The 15,876-nt window shown below is 44.3% G+C and overlaps 1 protein-coding gene across 1 annotated transcript; it reads left to right on the top strand.

Moving 5' to 3' along the window:
• The first annotated feature begins 1,627 nt into the window (after nt 1-1,627).
• On the top strand, nt 1,628-15,521 carry rasl10a (RAS-like, family 10, member A). The gene is made up of 3 exons (XM_062382047.1): nt 1,628-2,593; nt 12,036-12,160; nt 14,372-15,521. Exons 1-3 carry the CDS (start codon nt 2,378-2,380, stop codon nt 14,640-14,642), a joined length of 612 nt encoding a protein of 203 aa, XP_062238031.1. The 5' UTR covers nt 1,628-2,377; the 3' UTR covers nt 14,643-15,521.
• Nucleotides 15,522-15,876: the final 355 nt, after the last annotated feature.

Raw genomic sequence — 15,876 nt, 5'->3', positions numbered from 1 at the left:
ACAGTTTAATAATTGTATAATACGAAGAGCAACCGTTATATTCATAAAACCTTTCTTTTAACTTGAAACCATTTAAAATGGGGCCGACTACAGTAAATGAACAAAACACTTCAACACACCAAGAAAAGACAAAATGCAGTGATGCTTACAAAAGACAAAGAAAACGGAATGTAAGAGAACAGCTGGAGGTAAAATAAGTTGAATTGCCCTGAGGATACAAATTAGTTGAGCATTAGATGGTTCTGGTAGTTTTTCAATGTTGCTGTTGCATGATGAGAAAAACAGGATTTACAAAGCTCAGTAAAGAACACTGAAAAACAAAACAACCTGCAGTGTAATCCAGTCATTTGAGAGCCCACATTAAAAGACAGCAGTGAGGGGATCAACGGGGCCAAAGAAACCATTCAGAATCACTGTTTATTTATTGTCCTAAAAGTAAACACATTTACAGTAACACCTGACCCACTGTAGCAAAGTACTGCAATTTCTCTCCAGGTTGTTAAACAACACATTTTTATTAGAGTTATTAAGAAAATGACCTCAGTGTCTTTAATGGACTCAATTAGTTTGAGATCAAGACGTTATGATACCGCCAAGTATTTCAAGGAAAACCATATGCATAAAGGAACGGACGAGAAATCTGAGTGTGTTAATAAAACACCACATCCATCACATAAACATATCTGGAAGATAGCTCATAAATTCTCATCACATTTGACATCAGAAGAAATCTAATACATGTTTCCCATTTTGACAGAGATGTTCATTATGAGGCTTCTCATGTTTGTTCTCGCACGGACATTTAGATTCACCAGGGGTTGGCGCTGGGGTCATGTTTCAATAAGGCATCCATCATTAAAAGGGTTGGCGCTGGGGTCATGTTTCAATAAGGCATCCATCATTAAAAGGTTTATACATTGTTACCAAATGCCAAAGTCAATCACACATTTATTAATTTTTGGTGGATAGCAAATGACTCATCAAAATGAGGTCTCCTGTATTTGATCACTTCCCTGGAAAAGTGCTGCTGAGAATAAAGTTACAAATGTATGATTAAAACAAAGGGGGAGGGTGAGAGACCCCAGGACAAATGCCAAAAGAAATCTTCACAGTCTGGACATACACAAACAATGTATGTATAAACCTTTTATATGACACTTTCTCCTTGCTGAGCAGTTCTGGAGGTCATTCAGCTCATCGCCTCTTTCCTCAGGGGCCGTGGAGTGTGATGGTCCTCAGCTTTGTCACCGAGGTTGACCTGTGGCCACATGTGGAACCGCTGCCATCCGCCATGTGATCGATGGCGCGCGTCGCCCTTGACCCGCCCGGGGACCCTGTCTTATGATACCTTACGGTCTTTTGTGCGCACGCATCTCCTTGAGATGATGCATGAGGATGGTGGCGTGTGTGTGGCCTCTTCCTTTGCCATTTATTCGCGGCGCATTGGGATAGCGCGCAGCCTTTCAGACGATCCTATTGGATGAGCCGGGCGAGCAAGGGATATTTCAAGTGATGCGAGAGAGAGAGAGAGAGAGAGAGAGAGAGATAGAGAGAGAGAGAGAGAGAGAGAGAGAGAGAGAGAGAGAGAGCAGACACACAGTGCGCGTTAATAGGCTCCAGATGCCTTCAGTGGAAACGCACGTCTGCGGGCTGCGTGGATCTGCTCCTCTCTCCTGAATCACGCAGATGTAAACTGATCTTTCTGCCATCGAAGGACAAAAGGAGATTATGGGTTTGTATCACACCTCGGAACACGTGGAAAGCTTATTTGCTGCGTGTCCGTCCTCCTTGTGATGGAGGCGCGCCGTGGTGGTGCATCGGTGGAAACGGGCGGTGAGAGGTGCAGAGGAGACAATCCATGAGGACACCGAGGGCTCCCGTGCGTTGTTTGGGCAAGGTCAGAGTCTAGCCTTGATGAGATTCTATCCATGTGGGGACGACAAGGACGGACTTTTACGCTTCCTCTTCGGGGACGAGGTCGCCCGGGGATGTCCCCTGAAAACCCGGAGTCTCTCCGTGTGTGGGTGCCGGATTGCGGAGGCAGCAGAAAACAATCCCCCCCCCGTCTGCATCCAGCTTTGTTTTTGATGCGCTCTCCAAGCTGCGTGGCTTCTTCTTCTTCTCTCCCCACCTTCCAGACCTGGAGATAAAGTTTCATCCTCTGTGCTCGAGAGCCGGATCATCTGTTCAGCCACTGACTTGGTTTCATTTGCGCACAGTTGAACCCGGCTGAGGTGACTCGGAGGCGGCTGGTTAAAGGGGAAGCGGCGGAGGGTGAATTCCACCAGAGCTGCGGCACAGCAGCGGCGGCCAGCTGTGCTTTGTGGACGGTCACATCTGGCGCCGCTGTCCATGGTGCTGAACTCGCGCTCCAGGAATGGTGGAGACTCTGAGTATCGCGGTCATAGGCGCTCCCGGAGTGGGCAAAACTTCTATAATCCGCCAGTTCATCTATAACGATTTCTCGGAGGTGTACACGCCGACCAGGAGCAGATACGTGTACAGACCCTCCGTCATCCTCAACGGGAACATGTATGAGCTGAAGGTTCTGGACGTCCCGCCAATCTCCTCTTTTCCATCCAGCTCCAGCCAGGTATCCGGCTCACAGACCGTTTAACTTATACAGGAGGGTTTATTCAACATGTGTTCTTGGAAAAAATCCCATTTTTTAAATCGCATACTTCATTTTATAAGTGTCCCTCTGTTCAAAGCCAATGGCGTCCCTCAGAGACGAACCAATTGTATTTATTCTTCTATCACTATCAGATGTCCCTAGTCTACTAGTTGCTATGGAGACCTGACTGACTTAAAGCCATGGAGAGCCTCACTTTGACGTTGTAAACTCCCTTCTCCCCCCCCCCCCCCTCATTTCTCTACCTTTCTCTCTCGCTCTCTCACTCACTCTCTTAAGTTTAATTCAGTAAGCTTTATTGGCACAAATACAATACTGAATCATATTTAAACAACAATATCAAAGTAAAACAACAACAATAATAGCAACATATAAAATGGAGATGGTGGCATGGAGTTGATAATGTCATAAAACACATTTACTAATTGTTGTGTCCCTCTGGTGTCCCCAGTTAAGACAGGTATTCATGGTCACGGTCATTTCTCCCTTTGTGTCAAACTTATGAAAACTTAAAAAATTCAGGGTAATGTTTTTTACATTGATGTAGAATTCCTTTGTAAAATTTTTATTAGTTGAAGTTTCTATCACTCTATCTCGCTTCCTTCTCTACATCTTTTTTTATTTCTGTAAGCTGTATTGTCAAGACAATACCGTGTGTGGCCAAAGCAACAACCCCAGACACAGGCCTAGACAATCACAATATCAAAGAAGAAATATAAATGTAAAAAACTAAATTCTCTATCTGCAAAAATAGCTAATAAGAACAAAGTATAAAGTAAGCAAAGTGGCATGGTGGCATGATGTTGAAGATGTAATGATACATTTGCAGATTTGTGTGTCCCACTGCAGCCAATTACATATTCCTTCTAATAAAGTCTTTATAAACAGGTCTTCTTCAGTCTCCTTGACTGACAGCAAAGCATCACACAGTGTGAGTGAGTTCATCACATTATCACATTACACTTTATTCTCCTGCTGCTGGTGTCCGTTGTGTTGAATCTGGCTCACACGCGCAGAAAATAATCGCAGGATTGTGCTGCGGGCTTTTACCACGGCACCTGGTTAAAGTCCCAGTTTAAAAATAGAACAGACTGCCCTTTTATTCATGGCCACGGGTCATATGCCACTCCTCATTAGTTTGAGAAACATCAGATTTTCTGCAGGATCATGGCACAAATGCACTTCAGCTCAGAACGTCCCTGGTTTGTAGTCACTTCGTGAAGCAGATCTGCAGCTTTGGCTTCTCTCTTGCCAAGAATCTAGAATATTGAGGAATTATCTCAGACGTCCCTGCAGCTTTTCCTCTCTGAACGTTTTTTCTGTATAGAACAGGTTATGAAATACTAATTAAATGTTTGATCCGAAGCTATAATTGCTCCTCATAACCATACTGTCCCCAGAGAGATTCCCTATTGCATTTTACAATCAGAGATGGTAGAAAATGTTTTAAAAAATGTATTATAATGAACCATGGTTTAAAAAACAAAGGAAGCAAATTTTTAGTCATTAAGATTAAACAACCGTTCAGTTCTGTCATCATCACCAGAACAGTTCTGAATTATTAACAGACATTTCATATAATGGAGATCATAAACACTTCTGTTGAAATTGCTCTAAGGAGAAATCCCTAATGATATTACATTGACAACATGACTGTGTGTTGTTCTCAAAATAGACCTAAAAGTGAAGTGAAAAACACCTCTCAGTGAAACTCTTCCCCTTCTCTTCAGCAGCAGAAAAAGTAGAAAAAAGTCTGGATTTGGTATCTGTGAGTGTGAAAGTTCCTTAGGGATTGAAAGAAAAATGCCTAAACCCCAGTCTCTGTTAGCTTCAGTTGGGCTTTTGACTCCTGCCCGTTCAGCCAGGATTTTGATGCTTTCAAGATATAAATCTCCAAGGTCACAACACCGAGCTGTCTGCTGCAGCGGTACATTTCCCTCCTTCTCCCCCTTTGGTGTCTCATGTAGCCCTCTCCGAGAACAGCTGTGGTTATCTACACAGACAAGGTGCCACCGAGAAAATAAGGATCAGACCGGGGAGGAGGCAGAGCAGCACTGGTCTGCTGTACGCTCTGAAACCTCGGCGAAACATCTGACTGGCGAGCTGAGACGCCGGAGCCATCGTCTTGTCAGGCTCCCGCAGAAAAACACGTAGCAGGTCTACCAGAGATTTAAGATTTTGCTCCATCATGTCAGAGAGATTCATTGTTTCCTGCCCACTAAGAACCTGTCTAAAGACCCCATCCCTCTCTCTCTCCCTCTCTCCCCCCTTCTTCTGCTAAACCCCCACTAGGGAATGAGCTGGTAGGTGTGAGCAGAAAGCAAGAATAAGACAGGACGTGTCTCATGAGTTTACGAGTGTCGGATGTCCCTGAGGTTGAGTCACATGAAAAAGCTACTAAGCTCCCAAAGCTCTCATTTGATATCATGTTTCACTTATTGTGAGAACATTTCATACTCATTTTCTGGTGGCGGAGCAGTGAGGAGGCAAATGTTTGGCCGGTCCTTTGTGGAAGGAAAACCATCAGCGGAGTGCTGCTGCAACATTTCTACCTGACAGGTTTATGGTCGCTCATTTGCTGAGGAACGACCCTGCAAGGCCGGCTGTACTTCTCCCCCTCTCCTTCCCTGTCATGTCCTGCTTGTTCGGCAGCTTGCTCACATGCATGGGAAGCAGTTTGAGACCTAATATATAACCTCGATATCAGACGGCGGTTTCTTTAACTAGTTCAGTCTTTGTCGGGGACTTGGTCGCACTAGTTTGGAATTTTGTCTTTAGCTCCTTTTGCGCTGGTCAATGAACCCACTAAGATCAGGCTTTTGTCTCTGATTGGAATTGATACAATCAGCATTAACTCCCGCGTCAAATGACTCCACAGTGTACAGAGGTTTTTATCGTCTGCAGCTCCATTCAGCAGTGTTGGAAACAATGTGCTAATTTGGCTAGAGTGAGGGAGCGCGTCGGTGTTCAGTGCGTTTGTGATGTCGAACATGAAGCACCGTGTAGAGCATGCGGTGAGCAGTGTGGAACAGCTGTATCCTTAAGAGCTGTAGGTTGAGAGTCTCTGGGGAAATGAGCCGAGCACACCGACACGGCATGTCAGAAGATAATATTGACTTGTTAACTAGTAAAAGCCACAATGTCCACTAGTGAGGGTGCTCTGAGACTCACCATTTAACTAGTAGGGCTCAAAAGTGTCACAAGTTAACTGTAAAGATTCAAGGGGGTCTGCTGGTTAACTATCAAAGGTATTTTGGTCTTACCAGTTGTCTACTTTTTAACTGGAAGCGGCAGTGTCTGTTGGTTCCACTACTAGAAGTGTTTTCACTCTCCAGTTAAAAAAATAAATCGTCCACCAATAGGGACTGCCACTAGTGACACTAGTGGCAGCATGTTGCGGCTTACCAGTTAACTAGTAAAGTCCCCAATGTCCATGGGGCTCAGTGGGCAGAGAAAGGAAACCTGGGTGAGGGGCAGTGGACACAATGCATTGCCAGCTCAGAGAAACCGTCTGTCTTACTTGCAGCACAGAGCAGATTGAATTACAGCACAGCTGCCTACATGAATACAGTCGGGAATAAAGAGGAGACAGTAGGAATTTGCTTCAGTCAATTAGAAAGGTTACGCAAAGTTTAATGGACACTGTCGAAGGAAGGTTTACCGAATGAGCTTTTTATGAAGTCCGCTGAAATCTGTGATGAGCGAGCTGCAGAGCGCAGTGAGTCAGTCCGCCTCCATGCTTGTGCAGCCTGGCCATTTCTCCTCAGTTCAGATTACATTTGAAAGGAGAACAGGGATGTTCTGGCAGGCTCCTCGTGACCCCATTTCATCCACGGCCATTTTTACACTTCCCAGCACTGGAGACAGGAACGATTTCTGTTATTTTACTGCGAGGCTGTGATGGTGTAATGATTTCTTTGCTTCGCAGTATATCTCTCGGATGCTGATAGTATGGCATTTAGAGAGCGTCTGTCACAGCGTGTCAATAGGATGTGATGACAGATGATTATAAGCCTGACGGTGGATTCTGCAACAGTTTGTCTTGTTCTATCTTTTTTTTTTCTTACCATAATGTATCTCCATGACTTCCTCCCACACAGAGTGCTCTCTCTCTCTCTCTCTCTCTCTCTCTCTCTCTCTCTCTCTCTCTCTCATTCTCTCTCTCTCCTCCTCCTTCTCTCTCTCTCTCTCTCTACTCCTTCTCTCTCCCCTCCATCCCTCTCCTTCAGCTCTCTGGATGTTTTTCACAGTTAGCTCTGTCGATATAGTCTGTGATAAGAGGCTGGAAATGATTGCTTTCCATGTCACACATTGTGTAATTTTGGCTTTTGCAGACTCGGTGGAAATGAGAAGTGTGCGTACGCAGGAGGTTTACAAGACATTTAGGGGTTTGAGAGGCAAAACCACATATGAATTAGAAAAGCATTCAGTAGAACGCATATTCTTAATATCAATCAAGCTGCACCAAATTGGACAGATACAGAAATCAGTCCTCTAGATGTGCCAGATTCTTTTCATCTATATTCAGTGAAAATGTTCTAAAACGTCTCACAACATTATTTAAGTGACACAAACTTCTTGGATCTACCCCCTGACACGGATCCACACCAAAATCGCGTGGCTTCCATTCTTCCACCAAGTTTTGCAGTTATCTTGCTTACAGACCAACCAACCGACAAACAGTATGACAGGGGTGAAAACTTAACCTCCTTGGTGGAGATAGTTGGACATATTGTTGTCTTAAAGTGTTAATAATAATTCTGTGTTAGTAGAGTAGAAAATATTAATATTGATATTAATTATAACCTATTCATACCTCAGTGTGGATCTGGTGACACAGTTTTAAAATCTTTAATACAGATTAAAATGAATAAAAAGAAGATATAATATCAAATAATTGATTCTATTTGATAATTTTATAGTGAGCCAGAGGTGGAGGTGGGTGAATTTCAGACAGATTTGATGCTTCCACTCTTTTTGGCTAAGCTCAACTAGGATAACCTGCCACTGCCCCCTTTTACATTGTATTTATGAGCAGTGGCATTAATCTCCTCATGTAACTCTCAGCTAAAAGGGAATAAGCGTATTTCAAATGCCAAACGTGTTCTGCTTCAACTTGTATAAAATTGATGTTGGAAATGAATAGTTCATGAGCGTGAGAAACCAGTGTTAGACCATCAGTCACCATGTCCCCTCAAACGTTGCTCGCCACCATTGACTAATGGTAATCCCCCCAACCCCACCCCCACCAGGGAATGTAATCAATTTTAATTGCAAATCAACCACCATGGCCTACGTGTGATATATCTCTAATTACTCATCACACTGCATCCTGTAGTTGAGTATTGATCCATCACAACCTGCTTTCATTAACATTAAGATACCCCCCCCCCCCCACCCCCCACACAATGTCACTATACACGACAGCTTTGTTAAAAACTCTCCGCAACCTGCCGTTGCCAGGGAAACGTGTTCTGTTTGGCTCTTGAGGAGCGAGGGATGAGATGCTCTTTTCCTTTTTCTTCTGTGCGCCGTGTTAGGAAGACCGAGTGGAGGACACAGACAGTGGCACCACACTTCACAGTCACGCTCCCACAAGCACACCCTCACATCCTGCCAGCGCCCACACACACACACACACACACACACACACACACACACACACACAAATAAACATGCCCACACATGCATTTTAAATTCATCTGATTTCAGCTGCTCTCGTCTGCCCAGGCCTCAGTGTGCTTCTCCTCCTTTCGCTTGTTGTGCCCGTGCTTTTTGTTTGTGTTTTTTTGGAGTAATAGTGTTTGCTGCTTTGAATCCCCTCCTCCACATTTACAAACAGGACTCGCATGACAGAGAGATATGAGATGAGAACAAGCTGCTATTTTTAGCTCCAGGGACATGAGGCTGCACGTGAAGCCACGGTGCATCTCACGTCGACAGCTGCCTCAATTATCAGAGAATAGTGAGCCGTCTTGATGAGCTGCTGTGACAGGAGATATGTCTCATCTGTTTGGTGATTAAAATAGGTACGTGTTTTTTTTCCGAGCCTTTTTGGCCTATCTTCACATTTTCTTGGACACTTGACAACAGAGATGAAAAGCAGAAATCATAACATCTGTGACATTTTATTTTAGGAATTTCAACCTGGAGAGAAAGAAAATAATCACACTTTCTTCCAGTTTTCACAACACACCTCCCCCCTTCATCTGCCTTCTCTCTCACTTCGGGTGGCAGCGATCTTCCTGCCACATGTTTGCCTCCACGCCTGATCGGCCTCATTATGTCCCCGCTGATGTGTGAGGGCTAATGTTTCTCCCTCACAACTCACCTGTAGACACAAATGTCATTTTCCATATTGAGTGAAGACAAATGATTTCCCACAGACACAGATGTGGTAATGTCATCATCATTAGAAGTTACACCGATCGTCGCCTGGTCCCTCGTCACTTGGTTTTATTTGCACAGAAGTAGAATAATTTTCCACAGAGAAAATGACTTTGACACATAATCAACGTTGCAAACAGCTTCTAGCAACCAGGGTCATATTAGTTCGGATTTAAAGAATAGGCAGAATAATTGAAAGATGTCTGGCCAACGGAATCTATAAAGCTCAGTTTTCAAAGTAACTTGATGTAACAAACATAATCTGTCCCTGAGGCACAGGTGCATCAGTCAAAAATAAACATTATTTACAAGCAGAACATCTTTGAAGATCCTGACATGTGACGAAGCGACTGCTTCCGTCTTAGTAATAGCACACAATCTCACTTTTAACACTTGCTCACACTACTCTGCTCCTCAGCTCCCTTTGGTGGTTTCCAGTGGCTGCAATGTAACACCTTTGTGGAACAGATTAAATAACTGACACATACCATTTTGTTAAGTGAGCTTTAGAGGTGCTGGCAGACCTCTGACAGCTGTTTCCCCTCGTTTCCTGGTTATATGCTTGGTTAAGCTAACTAGCTTGCTGGCTGGATTTGATCTTCTCCTCTTAGGCTTCAACTGTACTATTCGTTTTCCTACCTCTGCTATGGATTCGCGTGGCCTCCTCACGTTACTCCGGAGTTTTAAAATGGCTGCAATTAAAAACCTTTGAGACGCTGGAACCGTTTATTTTGAAAACTCCAGGGCTGCATTTTAGTCAGAAAAAAATGACATGTTTGAAAACAAGGATATAGACACGAACAACGGTTTGCTGACTGGGTCGTGTAGTAATGTAGCCTTTGCTGATTCGTCAGGCTCCCATCACATGACCATCTTTTGGGAAAAAACAGCATTAGCTTCGGCTACAGAACGCAACATGGATAATCCCTACAAGCACTGCTGACCCTGTTGTCTTTACTAACAGCTGTACAGTTAAATTCAGTATTTTACAACGATGTGTAGGAGACAATTTTTTGTTCGACAATTGAACCAGGTGACTCCTGCACGTGCAAGCCCAGCGTCTGTGATTGATACGGGTTTTCAGGCATGTTGATGCAGAGCCAGAAAGCATTTGTTGACGGATAGAATTTCAGTTTGAATTCATAGTTTTGGCAAAGGAAGTGAAAAGACTTGTTTCTCAAACCGTTGAACTCCTCCTCCTGTGATGAAAAGATTGTGTTATAATGTCTGTCACGCTGTATAACTCAATGCTGCTGCCATATAGTTTGTGGATTACAGGATTTAGAGCTACATTCATCTTACATAACTGCTTCTTGGACAGAGCTCCATGTCCACGGTGCCTGAAAACTGATATTGTTGAATGGAGCTGGAAGTAAGTGGAATGAATTGAATTGAATCAAATCAGTCACATTGCATCGACTGAACCACAGTGGAATAGAATAGAGTTCAGTTCTTGACAGGCCCCGTCTCCAGACCGTTCATTAGCATTGCGCGGGTACAGCAGACGCACCATGTGGACCCTTTATTTCATCTCTTTAACTTTCTCTCTGGGCCGTGGTTGTTTTCTCATTTCACTCCTTGGACACATCTTGTCTTCCCAGCTCCTTTAGTACCTCCATCTTCCTCTCGCTCTTTTTTCTCAGATCAAATGCTCATAAATCCATCGCATGCTGTTGGAGGTGATGAGGGTGGTGGTGGGTAAGCTAGACCTCGGGATAAACACAGCATGAACAGTTGCATGGGTCACTGTGTTTCTATCGGTGCCACTGTCCCCCAGTGAGGTGCAATATTCCAGTTTCTGCCATGTCATTTTATTTTGGAACTCGGTGCCGTCAAACAAAAGCTGCTGTTTGCACTGCTGCACGTTCTTCACATCACATCGAAGAGAGGCATTAAAAGTGTAAAAGTGACCTTGCGTGTTTACCTTTATCCTGTCCCAGGCACGTGCTCAGACATTTTGGGGGGCAGGTACTCAAACCCCCAAAAAGGCCTATTAAATCCATCAGATATTAAAACACATTTGGGGGGAATTGATGACAGAGAGAGTAATTTTTATTCTTAAATATTGATGAATGAAGAAAAAATTGGGCTCCAGCTGAAGGGCACTTTTCTCATCCAGGGCAAAAGGGCCAGTGCTTGAGCACCACTAGGGGTCTATCTGTGCACGTGCCTGTCCTGACAGAGAAATCTTTGTTTGCTTATCTCACACAGTAGAAGCCTCTGTCGCAGTCCTTGAACATGTGTAGCTAAGACACAGCGTAGTGCTTTCTGCTGGGAAGTCACCGTGTTTTATGACCTTGTTCTAAGCTGTGAGACCCAGAGTCATACAACCTCCGGGACGCTGTTGACTCTGCACTTTCTCTCAGAGGATAAGCAGCAAATTGATGACATTGAGCCAACGTCCCCTAGCAGGATTAAACGCAATGCATTTATACAGTGCTTTTCCTGTCTTAACAACCAGTCAAAACACTTTACAGCACACTCATCCATTCACACACACATTTAGCTCTTAATGCAGCGTTTTCTATCACATTCACACACTAATTACAAGACACTGCGGAATAGGGGATGGAAATAACAACCTTCCAGCCTTCCAGTTTATGGATGATCCAGCCATCCCAGAGGCTGTACCGTCAGAATACAGCTGCCTGGGACTGTGCAGCGGTACAGGAGGTCGACAAATTTATTGACGATCCACCTACGACCTGTTGAGACATTTCACTCAAAACCATATGTGGGGGAGGAGGATGCAGTCCAACAAAAAGATGTACTTGAGTAAAAGAAGTCATCACATTTTAAATGATTAGTATTAAAAGTTTTAAGAATAAGAATAACAAATAGGAATAACAAGAGACCCAAGGACACTTTACATGTGTCACTACTACACTGCAGAAAGCTTCAGCCAATGGCTCTGGATCAGACCAAGAATTGGACTGATGGATTCTGTCCCTGGAGCCTTGTCCATACAGTATTTATTATTCATTCATGTTTCTATCTTTCTGTGTCTGTTCTTAAGGAGTGGCTGGACCTGCGCTGCAGAGGTGTCCGCAACGCCAACGCCTACATCCTGGTGTACGACATCTGCTGTGTGGAGAGCTTCGAATACGTCAAGATGATCCGACAGCAGATAGTGGAGCACAGGTAGAGTCGGGCCTCTCACTCTCAGCCGATCCAACACTTCCTGAACACACATGTGCTGACACACATTTGTTTGTAACCTTCGCTGGTGACTCCTAACGACAACCCCACCCCCTCCCCCACCCCGCCGACCCAGCCTTGTCACCCATCTGGAGACGACATGCAATTTCTCAGCCGGTCCACGAAGCTGCACAATTACACGTCTGTGACAGCGTGACAGTGATGGATGGTCTGCTTGTGGTGATATCTTTTAATTCAGCACACTGCTCCCTGCATCCTGACAGTTCAGGATGACATTTAATTCTTGCCTCGCTGAATGTGAGCTGCCCAGAGAGAGTCGTCACGTTTCAGCTTCTATTGGACGGAGAACAGACGTAGAAGACAGGAGGCTCGAGGACCAGAGGAAGATAACACAGAAGACTCCTTGCTGCATTAAAAAAACACAACTGTCAAAATCATTTAAAAGGCTCCACACGCTCTATCATCTTCACCGTTGGCGTACCTACACATTTTTACATGTCGAAAGATACAGTCCATGGCTTAATTTGCTCTGCCATGTTGTACATGAACAAGCTTCCACTGCACAGTTCATCCCCACCATCCTGAAGCTCTGAATGTGTTCCCACAAATATTTATGACCCATGACAGAAAAACCATTACCACCAGCAGCAGGGGGAAGGAAGGGTGATTGCAAGAAGAAGGGAAAAGAGGAGATATTTGTAATCGTAGAGGGGGGAGGGAGATTTTTTCCTGGGCTCGAGGAGGAGAGGAATAACCGGTATAACAACAGACATTGTATATAAACTGAGCTCATAAATAATAGAGGGCACTGAAGAACGCTGGTGGCTGTAGTGTAAATGTCAAGTATAAGAATTAAGCTGTTTATTTTACTCTTACTCTTTACACTATAAAATGTATCCTTAGAGTTCCTCTGACAAAATACATTCAAACAGAATAATCTCATTTTTTCTGCTCTATTTTGTGTTAGCACTTCATCTCAGTGTTGTGTCCCTTCATTACTTCCGGATAGTTTCCCCCAACAGCTGCATACAAACACTCTCACACATACAGTACATGTTGTTCTGCTGAAACACTGAACCTGGAGGAAAAGTGCTTGGGGGTATTTTTAAGTTTGTAATGTGACTACAACCTGTGACAAGCAGAAAAGGGATATGATCACCAGAATGTTTTTTAGAACTTTGCTGCAGGGCATGAAAACTGTACCGTTCACATCTGCGAACGGTACAGTTTTTGTACAGGTGTGTGTGTGTGTGTGTGTGTGCGTGTGTTTGTGTGTGTGTGTGTCTGAGTGCGTGTGTATCTCCTCTGTTGAGCTTTCTGTCCATCTGTGGAGGCAGACGGGAAAATGTCCTTGTCAGAAGATGAGACAGGACTGTAACTAAAAGAAAACCTTATTCATTATGAGAGAAAGAGATGAATAGTTAACGCAGCAGCTTTAACAATTTATACCTGAGCCGACACTGAGCAGATGCCTTGTGCTTGCACACATCACTGCTCCTTCAAGTTTCATAATGCACTTGATTTATCCGCCCTCAGTGAATTCAACTTGACTTGCCACATTTTTCCATATACAGCTCATATGCTAATGTTATTATTTTTCTTAAAAAACATAATAACAGCTTTCAGCTCCAGGGGCTTTTGCTACCTTCTATCTCGTAAAAAATATCTAGCTGTTAAAAATATATATAATCAGCCTGTTTTCCTGCATAGTACTTTCACAACAATCCAATTTGATTTCCTCTGGTACTTTCTTCTCGAGTGTGGTAGTAAATCATTTTTTTCTCATCATTTTCTCTTTTTTATTATTTGAATTCCAAGCCACCCCCAATCATGTGCCATTGGAAAAAGCTTAGACTCGATGTCCTCTTCAATGTTGATGTTTACTTTTAACACAGTGGGAGTAAGCATTACACACAGCGGTCTTGGGCCACTAATTTACGCCTAATACCACTGGCTTGCCATACAGTTTCACATATCATAATGCTGTAAACCAGCTACTGCAGAGTGAGTGTGGTGGGAGGCCCCTTGAGCCTGTGAGCTCTAATCCTCCAGTCCACCCCCGCACGCCTCAGAAGGAAGGGAATACTGCATGCAGACATCTTGCACAAGCCCAGCCAACCACCGGGTGACAAACATCAAGATGATTAAACTGTGCATGTTGAATTCATCTTTTTTTCCCATTTTTACCTGCAGGGAAGGCAGCAGCAGCGAGGTGCCAATCCTGGTGGTGGGCAACAAAAGAGATCTGCAGCGGCAGCGCTTCATGCCTCGCAGGGCAGTTTCCGTCCTGGTGAAGAAAACCTGGAAGTGCGGTTATGTTGAGTGCTCTGCCAAGTTCAACTGGCACGTCGTGCTGCTCTTCAAAGAGCTGCTGGGCATCGCAGTGGCACGGGGCACGCGCCACAACCACACCTCCATCCGTCTGCAGGGGGCACTACAGAGGAATCGCTGCACCATAATGTGACCCCTATAGTTGCCTCCATCCCCTATCACCTCAGGAGTGGAGAAAGAGGACTTTTTATCAAAATGGCTGGATAAACCTACCCCGTGGCCTCCTGCTTTACTGAGCTGATTTTTAAAAATGAGGTTTATTAGACAATTGCGCTGTAAAAGACACTTAAATTCACACATGGTCATCCAACCACTTCCTCGTCAAATTCTGCCTAAATGCAAGGAGAGAAGTGTGAGAGGGAGTAGGTGAAAAACCAATACATTCCACAAAGCACAGTTCTTTTTTCTCTCACATTAACGAGCCAGTTAGGCATTTGAGGCTGGGCTGCCCAAAAAACGATGCAGCAGATCTCAATGCCGGTTGTCTTGTGACTGTAGCAGGGCCTGAAATGATGGAAGCTGTGTTTGTGAGACTAAAAATGGAGAGGCGGCAATATCATCGAGTCTTCCTTTGAATCAAAAGCAGACGCTGATAGCTGACATGTTTGGATTTAGCTGAGAGTAAGGATCGACAAAATAGCAAAAAAATATTAATCTGTGGGGAGATTATAACTGGAAATGTACAAATATGATTAGATGGTGTTTAAATTTAGATTGATAGAAGTAGCCCATGTTTTTTCTTCTTTTCCTGTCCCCATTCCAAACCAGGCCCATAGGCAAATGCGGATTGTGCAGACGAAGGGTGTTTTAAGGTTGTCTTGCAGCAGAAAAATACTGCAGTCCCTTATCATGATGTACTGTTGGACTTTTAATCTGCTCCCTCCCCTCACTCAGTGTCTGTTTCTGATGAATACATTAAATCCAGAGAACCGGGGACCTGCAGGAGGCTGCAGAGCCTGACACGAGAACCTGCGCACGCAATGTTGATCTGTGTGAGTGTGCGTGTGACAGAGAGCGGGAGAGCGGGTGGGTGGGGCAGGCGGAGGAGGGGGGGGGGGGGGGGGGGGGCAGGTTTAGTAGCTGACATTCAGGGAAGCGAAGGACAGACACAGCAAGATAAGAACAGACAGGTGTTGAAGCTTTGGATTAGGTAGGAGCAATAGAATCCCACAGGGATGTCCTGACTACATGTCCCACCATATTATGTCAGAAAATGCCTCAAACACAGTAGATGTTATCTACATGAACTCAAACATCCTGCAGACATAAGGACGCATATAGCTTGACTACTTCCATTAAACACCCCATGAGTGCACCACAGACACAGGGAACCTTAATAAAGATTCATATCAGTATCTATATAGTAT

This window comes from Platichthys flesus, chromosome 3, assembly GCF_949316205.1.
Source record: "Platichthys flesus chromosome 3, fPlaFle2.1, whole genome shotgun sequence".
Lineage (NCBI taxonomy): Eukaryota > Metazoa > Chordata > Actinopteri > Pleuronectiformes > Pleuronectidae > Platichthys > Platichthys flesus.
The sequence above is the reverse complement of the archived record's forward strand: the minus strand, read 5'-3'. Positions and strand labels throughout refer to the sequence as shown.

Coding starts and splice junctions, on each gene's coding strand:
- rasl10a (XM_062382047.1), top strand. CDS start 2,378: ATGGTGGAGACTCTGAGTATCGCGGTCATAGGCGCTCCCGGAGTGGGC. Junction 2,594..12,035: donor TTCCATCCAGCTCCAGCCAG/GTATCCGGCTCA, acceptor TCTGTTCTTAAG/GAGTGGCTGGACCTGCGCTG. Junction 12,161..14,371: donor CAGCAGATAGTGGAGCACAG/GTAGAGTCGGGC, acceptor TTTTACCTGCAG/GGAAGGCAGCAGCAGCGAGG.